The sequence below is a fragment of the Zootoca vivipara genome, chromosome 1 (assembly GCF_965207765.1).
Source record: "Zootoca vivipara chromosome 1, rZooViv2.hap1.1, whole genome shotgun sequence".
Lineage (NCBI taxonomy): Eukaryota > Metazoa > Chordata > Lepidosauria > Squamata > Lacertidae > Zootoca > Zootoca vivipara.
This window is the reverse complement of record NC_142582.1, coordinates 26,805,270-26,824,354: the sequence shown is the minus strand read 5'-3', so window position 1 is coordinate 26,824,354 and position 19,085 is coordinate 26,805,270. Positions and strand designations below refer to the sequence as shown.

Here is a 19,085-nt window from a genome sequence, read left to right as displayed (position 1 = left end):
GAAGAAATGAGGCGATTTCATTCACTTCACTACTTCCTCTAGAAAATGAAAGTGGATCATGGAAGGAGCAAGGTGCAGTCGTAGCAAAGGCAATATTCACATGCACCAGTGCCCTCCCAGTTATCTGTAATGGTACAGAATATAAGATATCATCTGCCGAGAGCTTGCAAGCTAGACCTGCTGTGGCACATGTTTGCAGAAATACACTGTGGCCAAACCATTTGCTTGTATGCTCAAATATGTACAACTATAAAATGAGTATTTACATCACAGAGTTAAACTGGTGTTTGTTTTTTGTCTTTGTTTCTAGGATTTAGGCATGAACTATACTGAGAGCAGAGGACTATACAGTACTTTTAAGACAAAGTAATACTTTTAAGACCCTATCCTTTTTTCTTTTTTTTGCCCATTTCCGGGCCTATTTTTGCACTACTTTGTTCCCGAAACCATTTGACCAGTCAACAGGCACCTCTGGCATGGGACGCTTTTGTCGGTTCCCTATTCCTGCTGCACAGGTGCTCGGTACTGGGAATTAACCTGTGATGGAAGTGATTGTTCCATGCAGAGGCGATCTCACCTTGGGCAAAGGGCTGGATTTAGAGAAATACCTAGGACTAAGATGGTGTGTATGCGTGTGGTGTGTGCTCGGAATGAGTGATCAGCATAAGAACAATCCATTTGGGGATTTCTTTTTTTTTTAATCAACTGCAGGCACAAGAGGATTTGCCTGATCGGTCAACAGAAGGTGTAAAATCGCTTCCTTAAAAAACATCAGAGCCAACCTTGAAATACAGAAGTGGTTAAAAACTCTGCCTGGTGACGTCACGTCGGTTCCATGCAGGATCTGTTAAGCGCAGCATGCCTCCATGCAGTTTGTTTCTCTGTCTGCATGTGACAGAGAATCAGAGACACATGGTCCTTTTAACCCCACCCCTTCCCTCCCTCCGCAACAGAAAACCCGTTTTACAAAAATAGTCACATATAATAGTAAACACCCTGTGAATGTTTTTTTGTTTTTAATGATAAACCCACTTACACTGTGTGTGTGTGTGTGTGTGTGTGTGTGTGTGTGTGTGTGTGTGTGTGTAAAAATATGGCAAATGTGGCAGTTGAAATACACACAGTGAAAACACTTACCGATCAAGTGTCTTGCAGTATATTAAACACATAGGCTATAGCATTGTGCATCTCTTGCAGCAGCCATAATGTCTGTTTCTGTCTGTCTCTCTTCCACCCTGCCGGCTGTGAGTGAGTACAGCAGGCTCCTACCCTGTTTTTACAGAGTTAGTTTGGTGACGAGGGGTCACTGTCTTGTTATAGGCACTGACCTTTAGAGAGATTTATATACATATATAGATATATCTATGCAATATATTTATAAAGTATAAACTGACAGGTTTGGCATAAATCTCCCAAGGGAGTCTCGCTGACAGGATACGTACCCTTTCAAAGGCTGTAAACAAATTTGCACACAAACAGGAACGTAAAAAGTTTGCTTCACTTTTTGCTAGCCCTGGCATCTTTACTTTTGTAGTCTCTGTCCGTTTTGCCCTTTTCATATTTCTGTTTGCCTGGCTTCGTAACACTATCGTAGGAAGGCGGGGATGTAGTGGAGGAGCTTTCCTCTGTTTTCTCCAGAATCGAGTTCCTGTTAAATTTATCAGGAATCATGTCTTTGATGGGAAGGGCAATGCCATCTTTGCACTTGTCTTTATTATACATAGAGGTCACTTTTTTCACTTTTTGTTTTAAGAGGAAATGCCTGAAAGCCCGCTGGATGATCGTAGCAGACACTTCCTCTTGCTTTCGTTTCAGGGTGGTTGTAATTGGCTCATAGGACACTTTCGAAGGGTTGGCTGCCATGAACCGATCTTCCATTTGCACTCTGAGCAAATCCATTTCTTCGCTTTCTCCCAAAACACGCTTTGTAAAGGCAAACAAGATGTCAAGGCAGTGAATTCGGTCACCGCTTACCATGGGTAGATCCATCGCGATAAGCTGAATGTGGTTTGGTTTTGCAATGAGAAGAGGTGGCTCCAGAGAAGCTGCAAAATCAAAGAGTTTGCAGTACTCTATAAACTGGGTTGCATCCGGATCGAACTTTTCCCAAACCTCATAGAACATCTCAAAGTCATCCTCGCTCAAAGGCTCAGCACTTTCTTCTGTAGCAACACTGAAGTTCTCCAAAATCACAGCAATATACATGTTCACTACAACTAAAAATGATATGATAATGTAACTAACAAAGAAGAAGATCCCAACGGAGGGATTGCCACAGTCTCCTTTGACTGAACTTCCTGGGTGGTCTATCTCAGGGTCACAGTCTGGTGGCCCACTGTTGAGAATGGGAGCTAGCAACCCATCCCAGCCAGCAGAGGTGGTGATTTGGAAAAGGCAGAGCATGCTGTTGCCAAAAGTTTCAAAGTTGAACATGTCATCAATGCCCACTTCTCTCTTCACGTAGGCAAAGTTGGACATTCCAAATATAGCATAGATGAACATGACCAGGAAAAGGAGGAGGCCGATGTTGAACAAGGCAGGGAGAGACATCATCAAGGCAAAAAGCAGAGTGCGGATCCCTTTAGCACCCTTGATGAGACGCAGGATGCGACCTATTCTGGCAAGTCGGATCACTCGGAACAAGGTGGGCGACACAAAGTATTTTTCAATGATTTCTGCTAGGAACATACCTGCAAAGAAAAATATTTAATGCAACACAAGTTTCATAACCAGATGTTTCATATTGTGTAGGGGCATGAATTGGACATTGTACTCAAGATTCATGCTATGAGCTGGTTTGCATGTTGTACTGAACCATAGTTTGTTTTAAACTATAGTTTATATCCTTCTCACTCCCTGCACATCTTCAGACACAAACCCATGTGGGTGCTCTGCACAACACAACACAAACCATAGTATGGCTTGTTGTGTCATGCAGACCGTGACTGTGGTAAGACAGAAATAAGCCAAGGTTTGTCCTTGACATTTTTAACTTACCAATCATGTTTTATGTATTTAAAAAACTAAACCACTCCGGGGGTTTGCATGACGTGACAAGCTATACTATGGTTTATTTCTGCTGTGTGTGACACCCATGGAGGGGGAAGTTATGTAAGGAGTGGGAGACATTTTCACAATTAAGCATGGTTTAAAACCAACTATGAAAGAAATCTAAAGCAAAGTGAGTTCTTTTCTAGGATGCCTTGAATGTGATCATATTAGTTACGGAAAGAGAACACAGCATGGATGTCAACATGTGAATGTAATTTAATATGTCCCAGTTGTGCTCATACTGTAAATATTAATGTCTTGCTTAGTGCAGATACATAAGACAGAGGTATACGAAGAATAACCACAGGGAAGTAGGTTATCTTGTAAAACGTCTTGAAAACGTGTGTTGTTTTTAATTATAATGTGAGAATTGTGGGACAACTATGTGGATGTAATTTAATATACATGAAGCTTAATGAAAAAACACACAAATATTCTATTTTGTCATTTGTTAATCTTCAGTTATCATAAGCACATTTTACAACTGTTAATTTGATAGCATAACAAAACTAGTAAGAAATCTAACAGAAATTAATTAAAAAATTAGTTAAAAAACATTCCAAAATGGTTTTGCTAACTTTAGAGTGCTAGTCAGACTGTGGTTAGGACATATGATGAAGCAAATTTGTGGGTTTTTTAAAAGGATCTACATACACGATAACTTTTGTCTACAAACATCACTTATACCTTCACAGATACCTTCATGAAATATTATACATGTGTAGGGGAAAGCGTTCATCATACGGTCATATGTAACCAGCATATATGTACAGATTTATTTTCTGCTTGTAAGCACAACAGGATGCCACAGGCAATCATGCCTTCCCATTGCTTTTACATCGTGCAACAGACAGGTGTCCATTCATCATGCACAATTATGTGAGTGTGATATAAGCACTTCTCCAGTTTGAGAAAGGGGGGGGGATCACATTCTGTGAAAAGCTCCTCAGGCTGCACCTCCATGGAAAGAAACGGTTCTTACCTACAATGGAGAGAATAACAACTACGAAATCAAAGATGTTCCATCCGATGGTGAAGTAATAATGACGGAGTGAAATCAGTTTGAGTACACATTCTCCAGTGAAAAGCACAATGAACACTAGATTAATCCTAGATAAAATGGTTTCCATTTCTTTACTTTGGTCATCTGTTTCCACCATCATGGTGACCATGTTAAGGCAGATAAGAATCATGATGCTGATGTCAAAGGCTTGTTTCGTTACAAAATCAAAGACCATGCCTTGGAATTTGTTCTGTTAAAAATAAAAACAGAAAATGTGAACAATGTGAAAATAACTCTCTTTACAAATACATCTATATCTATCTATCTATCTATCTATCTATCTATCTATCTATCTATCTATCTATCATCATCTATATCTATCTATCTATCTATCTATCTATCTATCATCTATCTATCTATCTATCTATCTATCTATCTATCTATCATCTATCTATCTATCTTGCCCTCTTCCTTTGAAGGATCAGGCTATTAAATCTGCTTCCTAGCACCTTAGCTTTTTGAGAAGTAATTGCTAGAGCTCTTCCTTCTTTGAACATTGTTGGAAGGCAACCAGAAAAGCAATCAACAACCTAAATTTCATCTGAGCTGCCCTAAGAGTCAGGCATGTGGTGAACCAAAATATTAAGGGCACTGCTACCTAAAGTTCCGTATATTTAAACTGGCCAACATAAAATACAGTAATTTCACCCTATATTATTTGAAAACGTAAGGGGTGGGGGAAAATGATTAGGGTATAATTGAGAATGAAAGCAGAGAGCAGGTAGCAAATTGTTGCCACTGCATCTACATTGTGGAAGCTCTTTCATCTGCCATACAAGAAGCATCACCTTTTGGTTACTTCAGAGAGTTTGTGAAGACATATTTTTTGGCTCAGGCTTTCCCTGACCCATAAGATGGGATCTGGTTATTTCTGAATCCCTCTTTTCACCTGTGCCTATTGTTGTTGTTATTACTATTATTTCTTCCAATCTTTCATCATAAGGTCCTAGGGCAGGTTACAACAATTTACAATATTAATACCATTGCTCAGTTGGTGACAGACAGCATGGGGCTGATAACACCAAGGTTGCAAGTTTGACCCCCCCTATGGGACAGCTGCATAGTCCTGCATTGCAGAGGGTTGGACTAGATGATCCTTGGGCAGCCCTTCTAACTCTATAATTCTATGAGTCTAAATATTAAAACAGCCTAAAACAAACCAGTCAAAAAAAAAAGCTGTAAACAAACTTCTCAGGTATCAAAGCCCAGGGTAAAGAAGTTTAGTTTTATTTTTTCATGTTATTTTTGCGTACTGCTTAGATTTTTTTTATTTAAAAAAGTATATTAAATGGCTTAGATAGACTTTCTACAGACAATGCTGAATCTTCAAACATATGAAGTAGAAAGAAATCCTTACCCCTGGTCTAGGTATAGGTTTTTGTGGCTTTTTAGACCCTAATTTCTTCATGGCATTATAATATTTCTTCTGTTCTTCCGTCATAAAGATGTCCTGGCCTCCAAAGTAAAGAAATGAAACGAAAACAAATCATGTTACAAACCACATCTGCAGATTAACTTATGCTCTGATTAACTGAGCGCATTTTAAAACACCACGTAAGTTCCAGCCTATACTAGAGGACAATGAGAGCCTTCATGGGCCACTGCACACCATAGGGCTCATAGCACACCATATTTGATAGCCTACCAGGCTATTTCATGGGCCTAGTTCAAAGTGCTGGTTTCAGCCTTTATGGTCCTAATTGATCAGGAAATCATGAACGTCAACGCGACCCACAAGTACGCATCCACTTAAAAGAACAGCAGGCGTCATTCTCCCTAACACCTTGCTATCCGAGGTATCATGAGCAGGTAGTCAGTATGGGTCCTGGACCAGATTTGTGCAAGAAGCCTATTTGCTTCCATTGTTGCTGTCTTTTCGACACACTGTAAATTATGCTTTTTCTTAGCATAATCAAGGGGTGGGTAGGACTTTCAAGAAGATTAATTATGCATTCACTTTGACTCTTTTCTGGCTTTGCTGCTGTGTTGTAATGTTTTTAGCGTTTTCAATGTTTCATTTAGACTTGATTGCTGTCTAGGGGTCTTTATAAAGACAGAAAAGCGGAATATATATCCCCCCCCCAAACCCCCAAAGTTATACATTACAGGTTAATACTCTCAGGGTCTTGAAGTGATTTCATACTTTTTTATTTGATATTTTTACTTCAAGTTCATCCGTGGTGGAGCAGAAATAAATGTCAGCTTCTAAAGCAAGCATTTTAAATAAATAAAAAACTGTCTACTCTTTTAACGTTCTAAGACGATTACTTCACACCAGGCAGGACTTAGGTTTGGTGATTTAAAAAAAACCACACCAAATATTCATAGCACAGTGGTACCTTGATTTTTGAACGTCTCAGAAGTTGAACGTTTTGGTTTTCGAATGCTGAAAACCCAGAAGTAAATGCTTCAGTTTTCGAACACGCCTTGGAAGTTGAACATGTCACGCAGCTTCCGCTGAGTGCAAGATCCGGAGGCCTAGCTGTTGGCTATTGAGTCCTCGGTTTTTGAACGTTTTCGGAATTCGAATGGCCTTCCACGGTATTACGTTCAAAAACCGAGGTTTCCGGAGCATAGAGAAAACCCCTTAAATACTTATCTTCTTTTTTTGTTGATTGAAGTTATCTATGATGACACCAATGAAAAGGTTTAAAGTAAAAAATGACCCAAAGATGATGAAGATAACAAAATAAAGATACATGTAGAGGTTGTCCTCATAATACGGCTGATCTTCTACCTACAATCCAACAAGAAATTGCAGGATCTCAACATAGACACACGAAGCAGAAAACAACCACCCATTTCCTTCAAAGCACAGCAATTCAATGAAAAGAAGAAGAAAAAACAGGCTAGCATGTATATCTATCTGTATTATAAACAATGAGCCCAAAATCTGAGTGTTGTTTTTTTTTAAAAAAAGTTCCTTAGTTCAGCAGACCTATGGGCTAGTCATCTGTACGTCACAGAAAAATCATCAGTATTTTGACTGCAGGGATTGCCAAGCGGATTCCCACGAATTACCAACTGAAGGTAACGTACAAGAATGTACTCAAGAATTAGTGCTTACATGTATGATGGAATGTATACTGATACTTACATCTCTTGAATCAACAGCTGCATACATAATATCCATCCATCCTTTAAAAGTAGCCTGCAGATAAAATGCAAACATTAAGCACAGTTGAAACAAAAAATTAAAAAAAATCCTTCCAGTAGCACCTTAGAGACCAACTAAGTTTGTCATTGGTATGAGCTTTCGTGTGCATGCACACTTCTTCATCTGAAGAAGTATCTGAAGAAGTGTGCATGCACATGAAAGCTCATACCAATGACAAACTTAGTTGGTCTCTAAGGTGCTACTGGAATGAATTTTTATTTTTATTTTTTATTTTGACTACGTCAGACCAACACGGCTACCTACCTGCAATTAAGCACAGTTGTAAACATACAAACATGTATGCAGGGAATATTGATGTCTAAATTTGGCAGAGGAGTTGTATCAACACCTCCTGTGGAGCAATGGGTCAGCGCGTCTGGCTGTTAACCAGAAGGTTATTGGTTCGAGCCCACCCAAGGATGGCTGTGGGCAGAATTCCTGCATTGCAGGGGGTTGGACTAGATGACCCTCGGGATCCCCTTTCCAAATCTAGAATTCTATGATTCTCAGAACCTCTGAACCTGATCCTATGCACTGGTATTTTACGCAGGGAGTATAGAGTAGGAAAACTAAACTACTTACAACTTGAAGCAGAGCGAGGTAACCAGCTCCAACATTGTCAAAATTTACTTTCACATTTTTCCACCGGGCAGGCTGATTGTTGTTGATGAGCTCCTCACACTGAGTTTTATTGTCAACCTCGCTAATATTAAACATTTCGCCTGTCGTGGTGTTAACACAGTGGTAGAACTTGCCAGCAAACAGGTTTACGCCCATGATGCTGAAGATCAGCCAGAATATGAGGCAAACCAAGAGCACATTCATGATGGAAGGGATCGCGCCAATCAGAGCATTGACAACCACCTATCATGAAAATTGGACAAAAAAGAAAAGAAAAAGAAATCCCGATTGATCTTTTACAGCTGAAGAATATAGCTTCCAAATTTCTATTCGCGTCTTTACAATTCCGACACTTAGGCTGTTTTAAATACATATACACATATATGTGGGAGGGGGTTGATGCACGTTAACAGAAAATCCCATTTTTAAATGGTACAGTGCCAAAAAAACCCACAACCCAAGACAAAGAAGCAGGAACTAAACTCTACAGGGAAAGCAAGTAAGTGCAAAAAGTAAAATAAAACCTGATAGTGGCAAGATGGAATCGTAACATTTGTGTGCACTAGGCGGGGAAAGAGAGAGAGAAAAAAGTTAAATACCAAGAATATAAATCAAAGACTGATAACTGTGCAACAAACTAGGCCTTCAAACAGAGAATGGCTGAGATGCTGAAGCAAACAAAAGCAATGAAGCAACTGCCTGGGTTTTAAGATGTCTTGTAAAGCAACAAGACTTTCTCCATTAAGCATTCAGTCTTCAACCCTAATTCTTTAATAAGCCTTTTTAAATTTGCAAGGCTTTGTGGAAGGAGAAATGCATATTCCTGTTAAATATAGCCAAATAAATCCAAGACTAATTTATGAAATAGCTACACTTCTCTTTAGGAAAACTATGTGCACTGATTTGACTTCGCTCTAAAATGAAGATATGACTTTTGAAGCAGCCTGAGTTTTTGTTGGCAAATGGTGCACATTTCACTGGATGTTAATATTAAGTGCGGAATCCAGTTCATGCCCTTGTGTTCACAGGAGGTATTTTGATTCAGCAGAGGTGTCTGCTAACAGAAGAGAAGAGGGGGCAATTTTTTATTTTTGCATATTCCCCCTCACCACTGCAGTCCCCAGTGCCCCTCCTCCAAATTAGCTCCAAATTATTTTATTATAATCAGATTAAAGGTAAAGGGGCCCCTGACCCTCAGGTCCAGTCGTGTCCGACTCTGGGGTTGCGGCGCTCATCTCGCTCTATAGGCCGAGGGAGCCGGCGTTTGTCCACAGACAGCTTCCGGGTCATGTGGCCAGCATGACAAAGCTGCTTCTGGCAAACCAGAGCAGCGCACGGAAACACTGTTTACCTTCCCGCTGGAGCGGTCCCTATTTATCTACTTGCACTTTGATGTGCTTCCGAACTGCTAGTTGGGCAGGAGCTGGGACCGAGCAACGGGAGCTCACCCCATTGCAGGGATTCAAACCGCCGACCTTCTAATCAGCAAGCCCTAATCAGATTACCGCCTGGTAAATATAATCTAATGCCCACCACTCTTCCTTCTTCACCCTGGAAAATCTTCTCTGTTCTAATATTCTCTCTAACGTATGTGGCTACCCCTCTTTTCTTTCTCTTATCTAGGGAGGTATACACCTCACCTAGTTTTTTTATTTCTTAGGACCCTTTCATGTTTTCTCCAGAGTTTGGGGGACACCCCCCCCCCCCCGGTTGGAAAGTGCAGAGGGAATTTGCAAAAACCACCTTCTCTTCCTTTTCCATTAGTGGACGCTGAATCAAAAACCCTTCCGTGAACACAAACATGTTTTGCATTAAACTAGATATCAAGATGTTTTGCATAAAACCCGGGGGAATGTAACGGCTTATTGCAAGATAGGTAAACCCTACATGGCATGCATGGATTGTCTCAGGGACATGTCCACCTTGCAGATCCACAATTTTGTTTGGCCTCTTCACTTGCTGAGGTCTTTGCAACCCTTCTGCACCCTTCCATCATCTTGAAACCTACAGGCACTGAACAAACCTCCCTATCCCACCCCCAACCCCCAAATCAAAAACCTAAATTATTTACTGGAAGGCAGATATCAATGTGAGCATCAGAGAGGTCAAATAATTTGCTGGACCAAACCAGAAGCCTCATATAAACATCCTAAAAGATGGCTGGGGAACCTGTAGCTCTCTAGAGGTCATTGGACTCCAACTCCTCTCAGCCATGGCTGATATAGCCAATATCTGGATAACAATATCTGGAGGGTGGAGCTTCCAAATCCCTGCCCTATAGATAGCCGTCCTTATGACTTTAAAGTAAAAGACATCACACACACTTTTCCCCAGGTGATGCAAATACTTTCTGGTATACAGTACTGCTAATGAGGACTTCTTGCCCCTTAGCCTCACACTTGAGCTCTCTTTCACTGCCTTGTTTAGTATGCCTTTTTAGTACACCATGGTAGATTTTTATTCATTTATCTATTTCATACAATTTATACACTGCTTGATCATAAAAACAAACAAACCTCAAAGCGGTTGACAAAAAAGAGAAAGCGGTAAAATCAAGAAAAATTCACAACCATACTCTAAAACCATACAAAAGTTAAAATACTAAAACAGATTAAAATTGCCTCAACTTTCTAAGCATCTGGGTTGGCTTGTCTAAACAAGAATGTTTTTAGCAGGTACCCCAAAAGGGTATTATTATAGGGAGTTCCTACCACAAGTGCAGGCACTGACACACTAAACAATCTAACAAATGTGGAACAGGTATTATATGTCACCTGCAGTAGTGGCAATTCCGATCCATTTAATTTTGCCTTTGGAAAGAAATATTGGATTCTAGGGATTATGCCGCTCTTAAAAGATTTTCTTCTCCCCGTTTGGCCTACAAGTTTGTGTGGAAATTTTGTGGGAGCCTGAAGGCTGGAATCCAGAGCAGCATCTAATTATCTCTTGTGTCAAATTCCAATAAGCAGAATTCATTCCTGTTATTGGATTCCATGACAGAACAATCTGGAATTTTGAGACCCTGAAAACTAAATTTGTGCCCTTATCATTTATGTGATTTGCACTCCCTCCGTCTTCAGGTTTAGGTACTTGGTATGGTGACCTTTATACACTGGAATATTGTGTTGTTAAAAAAGGTTTTTTATTTGAGTATAGATTCCTGACCACAAATTCACTAGGTTAAACTATTAAACCACGAACACACTCACCTGTATTCTGCTGCTGAAGTGACAGCAGTTAAGCCGTCTTCTACCGTTTTCAAGTGATGCTCAGATTGAAAACATGCAACTTTTATTTAATGCTGTGTAGCTTTGTCAGGAATGCATACAGGGCTGTGTGTATGTGGGAGTGCAGGTTATTATGCCTGGTGGGAACATTTATAACTCTTCTGCCTGCAAAAGTATCATTGAAAGTATGTGGGCAATGTTTGTTGAAAGCGCAGAAGCCAGGCATGTGGCTAAACAAGCTTTTTTTGGGGGGGGGGCAGGATTGCAGCTGCTTCAGTTCAATCCTTTCGCCCTCCCATGACTCATAAGACTATGCAACATGGTAAAAATTGCCAAACAGACTATGTAACAGAGAAATATAAATGCACAATTTCTCAGTCTTTGTAACCCAATGATGATCCAAAATCCAGATTTCCTTGCTGCAAACTTTGGACTGCCTGACCTCAATATTTTAGTCCAGGAGCTGCAAAGTACACATAGCCCTGTACACTCACACACAAATCTGAGCATTCTGGAGTGTCCTAACACAACCAATGCAATCCTGAAATAACTTTTAAGCAACATACATGCAAGGGACCGAGATGTAAATGCTTGGCTGAGAAGGAAACCTCCCCAAAGACTGTAGAACTGATAAACTTTTAGAAACGCTGGTGACTGTGGCATGCAAAAAAGAAATATATATATAGTGCAACATTTCAACATGGATTTGTCATTCTTTATTCTGCGTGGATAGTCACGTTTCATGCACATATTATTTCTGGGTCATTTCATGGCTATCTCACCCTCATTCCTTCAAATCGTGACAGGGCTCTTAAAGGCCTCAAAGCTCTTAGTGTTCGAAGTGATTTAATGGCACCCAGTTCAGAATAGCCCAGAGCATTGGCTACTAAACTAACCAATGAAACCTGCAGGTGAGGGGGGGGGGAAAGGTAAAACACGTTAGTGCGTTTCCTTATAATACAGACATAGAGAACAAGGTAATAATAATAATAATAATAATAATAATAATAATAATAATAATTTATTTATACCCCGCCCATCTGACTGGGTTTCCCCAGCCACTCTGGGCGGCTTCCAGCAAAATATTAAAATACAACAATTCATCAAATATTAAAAGCATTCCTAAACAGGGCTGCATTCAGATGTCGTCTAAAACCACAGAACCAGGATTCACTTGACCTGAGGCCCATAACTTGTCCTCAAGCTGAGGCTCAGTGTTATCCACATGACTGGCAGCAGCTCGTTAGGATTTCAGACAGGAGCCCTACCTGGAGATGCTAGGAATTGAATCTGGGACCTTCTGCATGCCAGACATGTGCTCTGCCACTAACTACAGTCTTCCCCTATTGCAAAACAGCCGTAACATGAAGGTCAGGGCCAGGCCTAGGTGTCCTGACTGCTGCCTTCAGGGTCGCTAGTAGCTGCTGCTCCCTGTCAGTTCCAGTGTATCTCCTGAGCGGGGAAGAGAGTGCAAAGAGCTTGCAAAAGGAAGTGCAACCCTGTTGTATAGTTTCCATTTCGGAAATTCTTTTCCTCCTGAAAAAGTTGCCAGAGGAGTCTGAGAGGGACAGAGGCTGAGTTGTGTGCTAATTTGGGGGGCCTTGCCATGATCCTCTTTACCCATCTCATTTCATCTGTGAAACAAAGTCCTTGAGCTCCCGCTGTAAAAGGAGTTGACTGGGCAAAGTGGTGTTGTAAAAGCAAGACACATTTCCCCACATGGGCCTAACCCTATTGTGAAACGTCTTAAGATCAGATAAGAACATGGCGGCATGTTCAATGGAGAGAAAGCAAAGTATGAGGGAAAGAATTACTCCAAACCTTTCTAAATCATGCTGGGAGGAATCTGCCGATTTAATCATACACCCCTTCAAACTGTGGATGTGTTCTTGGCTATTGTAAATTACTTATTCTTTTGTTTTACACTTTCTTGCTTGCTTCCACCCCTCTCTCAAGCAATGAGATAAATCAGAATAAGAAAAGAAGGAAGGAATGCGGTTCGGGAGATATAAGGCACTGAAAGGTGAGATTAATATGTGTTATTTTAGCCTACTTTCATTAGGCACACTGACATAACAAGTGTCAGGAAGTTGAAAGTACAGCAAGAGAATAGGGGAGCTAACCTACTATTCTTTCCCTTTGCACAGAGGGGGAAAAGGAAGTGAGCATTAGTTTCCACTCTGCTCAGGATAAATCAGGATGAAAGTTAACTCCCCACTGCTCAATCCCTATGATTTCATTGCAGGTATCAAAGAGTAGCTCCAAGCGTAGTTTTCACAACTAAAAAATAAGACTTAATCATTCTACGTTGCTCAAGGAAGCAGCTGTCCGTCCATCTGTCCTCCCCCCAAATAATCAAATATTAACAGCACTGTACTGTTCTTTACCACATATATATTTTCATATATTAGATCTTGAGTCTATATTAGATCTTGAGCCTGCAGGCATGGTCTATTTCCTTTTTCACTTTTGTACAAATAATATTTTTTTTTAATGACTGTTACTGTGTTACAAGACATTTGCGTTCCATGGTGGGTGATTTTTCTTCATGTCAGCACAATTTCTTTTTTGAACATTCTGTGAGGTAAAAATCTTCCCACTTCACATGCCCAGAGCAGTTTTCCATCTTCTTAAACTGGTGGTTTGTTGTTTCTTTTATGGTGATGCAATTAAACTTTAGATGAATTGGTGACTATGTGGCACTTGAATTGGAAAAATCAGGCAAGGGCACCACTGATGGTTCACCTGTATTTGGTTTGCTAACATGGATACATATGGGCCACTCTTCACGTTATACTGAATAATCATGATTGGAACACAGATTCATGAAGGACCCAACTCTCAGGTCAACTTTCCGGTACAGTGGTACCTTGACTTACGAACGACTCAACAACCGAATTTTTCGACTTACAAATGGGGCAAATGGCTGCACGCTTACGAATTTCTCGACATCCGAACGGAAACCGCGGTGGTTTTAGATAGGGTTTTTTCGACTTACAAATTTTTAGATGGGGTTGCTTCGACTTACAATTTTTTCCGTTTCCAATGCATTCCTATGGGAAATCGCATTTCCAATGGAACTTTTCGACTTATGAATTTTTCGACCTACGAAGATGCCTTCGGAACGGATTAAATTCGTAAGTCGAGGCACCATTGTATTACTATTCTTGATGTTATGGTAATGTTTTTAAGCTTGGGATCTAAATAATGAGGAGACTGCACAGGAACAAAGCAAACCATGGGTTTCAAGTACTTACATCAACAATGAGGAAATCCAGCCAGCACCAGGCATTGGTGAAATACATCTGAAAGCCATAGGCCACCCACTTCAGAAGCATTTCCAGAATGAAGATGTATGTGAAGACCTTGTCAGCATACTCCAGCATGGTCTTGATAGTCTTGCGCTGTTCAATATATATGTCTTCAAAGGCCTGGGGCAGAAAGGAAGGTGGAATCATTGCTTTATCGTTCACAGAGGTAAGCCTTATTTTTTTAAAATACAGGTGTAAAATTTCATTTCTGCTTCATGTTCTACTGCTAACATATTACCAAACAATTAGCAAGAGAGCAGGAATTCTTGTTCTTTTTTTAAATCACCTATCCTACAATAAGCTATCTGTGCATCATGATTATTTACCAAACATTTCCAAACCTGAAAGTAACTGTACTAGCCACCATACATTCTATAATGTCCACTGTAAAATCTGAGAAAATAGCAGGTGTTTATTTTTTTTAAAATTTTTTGCTCACCAGAGCACCACTGCTGAGGAGAATCATAAAAACAATGAACGTCTCAAACCAGTTGTGTTCAACTATGCTGTAGCAGGTTTTCCTAAAATTCCACCAGATTTTTCCTCGGCCATCTTCTATACTCACTTTGCAACATGGGAACTTCTTGATGCAGCCTGTTTACAAGGATATTAAACTGTTAAATTTTGGAATAAATGTTTATGGTTATCTTTATTTCAGAATTTTAAAGAAACCAGCCTTTCCTCCACAGAGTCAAGGACTGTATATATGGAGTCCCCCCCCCATTTTATCCTTATAATAACCTTGTGAGGAAAGAGGATAGTTGCTGTTTTAACACCTTAATGTTAAAAGGCACATCCTAGGGGTGCCATTTTTCAGAAAGCAGACACCCTGAAAATTGCTAAGCTGCAATTGTTCAATTGACTTGTCTAAGATCCTTTGAAATCCTGGTAATGTCCGGGAAATTCGAGATGTACGGCAGCTATACCACATCCAAAATCCATTAACCACATCCAGAAGTACTGATGTGTACCGACAGTAATACTCTCCTTAGGATCCCTTTATAGGGATACCCAGTGTTTTTTTTTGGGGGGGGGGATGCAAATATGTACAACCCCTCCCCACCGTTCAAGACTAGGGATTTTAGTCCAATGCCTTATCCACCCAAGTTGTGACACTTGCTATGAGGCAAACAAACCCCCCCCCCTCAAGACCAACAAATTTGGCTGGAGGCAAAATTCCTTCCTGGCCCCAAATACCTATGCCAAGCAAAAACTTCTGTAGCAAGGAACCAACCAAACACTGTATGATGAATATGCTCTGAATAAAGGGAGGGAGGGAGGGAGGGAGGGAGATCTGAAATCAACAGCAGTGAAGGTCTAGAAGGTGGCCCTAAATTTATGCCCCGGATGTGGAACTGAATGAAGACCCTGCAGAGTCTATGCCCATTTCTGCCCCCACTATGTCAGCCTCCTGAGCCAACCCGTGATCGGTCAATTTCACTGGTGGGCTAAATTCAAAATCCCACCTTGTATTCCGCCAGCTGCTGGAAGCAGAGAAAGAGTTTTGGAAATGGCAGCAAACTGTGCCACAGCAAAACTGCAGTCCGCAGTTCAGGTGAGAAAAATTTGTCAAACACAACTCCCTGTTACCTTCTGTAAAACAGGCTTCAGGTTCAAGAGCCTCTTCAGGTTCAATCTCTGCCTGTTCGCCCTCTCCAGGCGGGGCAATATCAACTGTGCTGCCTTCTGATGAGCTGGTTGCATTTAACTTCTGAAAATAAAATCCCACAGAAAAAAAAGGTTTTTTTCCCTCCCTGCAACTTTATGCCACACTCAAAAGGAGATAGCGAAGTATGACAGCACTCTTCCGAATTTATATTGGCAGTGCATAGCAGATGAAGCAACAAATTCTTATCTATGTCAACTTGGAAGGAAGCCCCATTGAGTTCAATGGGTTTACTCCATTCTCGGTAACTTGGGTATAGGATTGCAGCCTAAGTTTGCTTGTTTTGTTTTTAATGCAAATAAAAGCATGCTATTCAAACTGTGTTTCCCTTTTCTCACAATAAGCCTGAGTATTTCCTTATGTTGTTGAAAAGCAACTGTGTATAGGAATTCCCAGCTCTACCTCTCTTTCAAATCAGAGCCAGTGAAGGCGGTGAAGGTCCTGTGTGAGTGCCTGGAGGCGGTTGGAGGATGGATGGCGGCTAACAGATTGAGGTTGAATCCTGACAAGACAGAAGTACTGTTTGTGGGGGACAGGAGGCGGGCAGGTGTGGAGGACTTCCTGGTCCTGAATGGGGTAACTGTGCCCCTGAAGGACCAGGTGTGCAGCCTGGGAGTCATTCTGGACTCACAGCTGTCCATGGAGGCGTAGGTTAATTCTGTGTCCAGGGCAGCTGTCTATCAGCTCCATCTGGTACGCAGGCTGAGACCCTACCTGCCTGCAGACTGTCTCGTCAGAGTGGTGCATGCTCTGGTTATCTCCTGCTTGGACTACTGCAATGCGCTCTACGTGGGGCTACCTTTGAAGGTGACCCGGAAACTACAACTAATCCAGAATGCGGCAGCTAGACTGGTGACTGGGAGCGGCCGCCGAGACCACATAACACTGGTCTTGAAAGATCTACATTGGCTCTCAGTACATTTCCGAGCACAGTTCAAAGTGTTGGTGCTGACTTTTAAAGCCCTAAATGGCCTCGGTCCAGTATACCTGAAGGAGCGTCTCCACCCCCATCATTCTGCCTGGACACTGAGGTCCACTACCAAGGGCCTTCTGGCGGTTCCCTCGTTGCGAGAAGCCAAGTTGCAGGGAACCAGGCAGAGGGCCTTCTCGATGGTGGCGCCCACCCTGTAGAACGCCCTCCCATCAGATGTCAAAGAAAAAAACAGCTACCAGATTTTTAGAAGACATCTGAAGGAAGCCCTGTTTAGGGAGGCTTTTAATGTTTAATAGATTATTTTATTTCATTTTTCTGTTGTAAGCCGCCCAGAGTGGCTGGGAAAACCCAGCCAGATGGGCGGGGTATAAATTTATTATTATTATTATTATTATTATTATTATTATTCCAAAATAAGTGGGGCTGGATAACTATTTGCAAACTCCTTCATTGTATTATATTAAATTTAGGTGTGTTTGTTGTTAATTCCTCACCCACTCACTCAAGAAAAACTGGACCACTAAAGAGAGAAATGATAGAAAATAGCCTGTTGTCCAAAATGTCTTTACTAATTTCAGAAGAAGAGTAAACTAGCAAATTAATGTTAAAATAACCCTGCTATTTACTGTAGGACTCCATTTATTATTATTATTATTATTATTATTATTATTATTATTATTATTATTATCCAGCTATTTTTAAAATAGGCTGCTACTTTGCCATAATAATTTTGGAAACCCAGCCTGAATTGGATTCTCATGCCTGCTTGTCAGAATTCAATCCACACAAAAATCTAGCTGAGTTATGTCAGTGTGCTGGTGTGAGTTACCACAACATATGGATATTACTGGTATGTGCATCTATGTGTGTGTGTGAATTTGCATTTTAATGTAGATCCAGGTGCCCCACGCTGCCACATTGCCATCTGCCCAGAAACAGCGCCATTTAAGGATGAACACAAGGTTCCTGGCCACCACTAAACAGGTGAGGCAGCTACTACCAGCCGTCAAGCATGAGGAAAGCTTTCCCCCACTATTGAGTGTCTGCCTGGCTTTTTGTGGCATGCTGTCTCTCATTGAATGAGGAACCCAATGGAGGGACCCCTGTTCTAGGCAGCCAGACTGAACCAAAATGTATAAAATACCAAATTACATTTTACAACTTTGGATAGAAAATTATACTGCACATGGAGACTTCGCCCATATAAACTTTGTAAGTAGATGGGCACTTGACAGGTTTTGCAGTGCAGTGGCCGTGAGTTTAGCACATTATTTATATTATAATAAATCTTTATTGCGGTCCAAAGACCCATAGAACAATTCCAGAACAAAATACAGTTAAGACAGCCAACCACGAAAGAGAGAGAAACCTAGGGGGTCATTTTGTTTTGTCTTGAGCTTGATTATCTTTGTTTCTTTTGACTTCCAAAAGAGACTTTGCCACGGCCAGTGTAATATCATTAGACCTGTCATCCAAAAGATATTTAATATGGGAGGCTTCAGATTCTCCTGGGAGATTTGCCAGTAGGGCTTTGATCAGTTGGTCCCTTGCTTGCTTATTTATATTGTATCCAACAGGAAAGTTGTATTAGGCAGTTGTTTATAAATTCCCATGCTGCTGTTTCCCCCTTTGGGGAGAGGGGACTCTCTGTGCATGCTCAGAGGCATTCAGTTCAAAGCGCCATTAACTGAGTACAAAATTGGCAACTGTATGGTTACGCTATCCTGGCAAAGGAACATCTTTCACTAGATCAGCATCTGATGGAGAACTTGTGAATTTGTCCTATATTTACCGGTATGCATCCTCATGTGTTATATTTGGAATAGCTTTTTAAATGTTAACATTAGCATGTTCTGAAATAGTTTCATTAGAAATTCATGCATTATGAAATATTATATAAAAAGCAAAAATAATTACCAATAATAATAGCAAACTGTTCACACACAGTTTACACAGTTTGCACTAATGCTAGAAATCTTGACCTATATTTTTAGCAAATTAAATGAAGGTTGATCTAAGTTTGTTAAAGCAATTTGTTTGGCAATAGCACTGACA

The 19,085-nt window shown here is 40.8% G+C and overlaps 1 protein-coding gene across 1 annotated transcript in view; it reads right to left on the bottom strand.

Annotated features, from left to right (window-relative positions):
• Window positions 1-432: 432 nt before the first annotated feature.
• The window catches only part of LOC118093501 (sodium channel protein type 2 subunit alpha), a 63,294-nt gene continuing 44,641 nt past the window's right edge, over window positions 433-19,085 (bottom strand). The window contains 10 exon segments of the mRNA XM_088660948.1: window positions 433-2,690; window positions 4,034-4,304; window positions 5,472-5,576; window positions 6,714-6,851; window positions 7,212-7,265; window positions 7,854-8,135; window positions 11,902-12,024; window positions 14,377-14,550; window positions 14,870-15,024; window positions 16,021-16,141. Of these exon segments, the coding sequence (XP_088517074.1) occupies window positions 1,498-2,690; window positions 4,034-4,304; window positions 5,472-5,576; window positions 6,714-6,851; window positions 7,212-7,265; window positions 7,854-8,135; window positions 11,902-12,024; window positions 14,377-14,550; window positions 14,870-15,024; window positions 16,021-16,141 (2,616 nt within the window). The 3' untranslated portion in view covers window positions 433-1,497.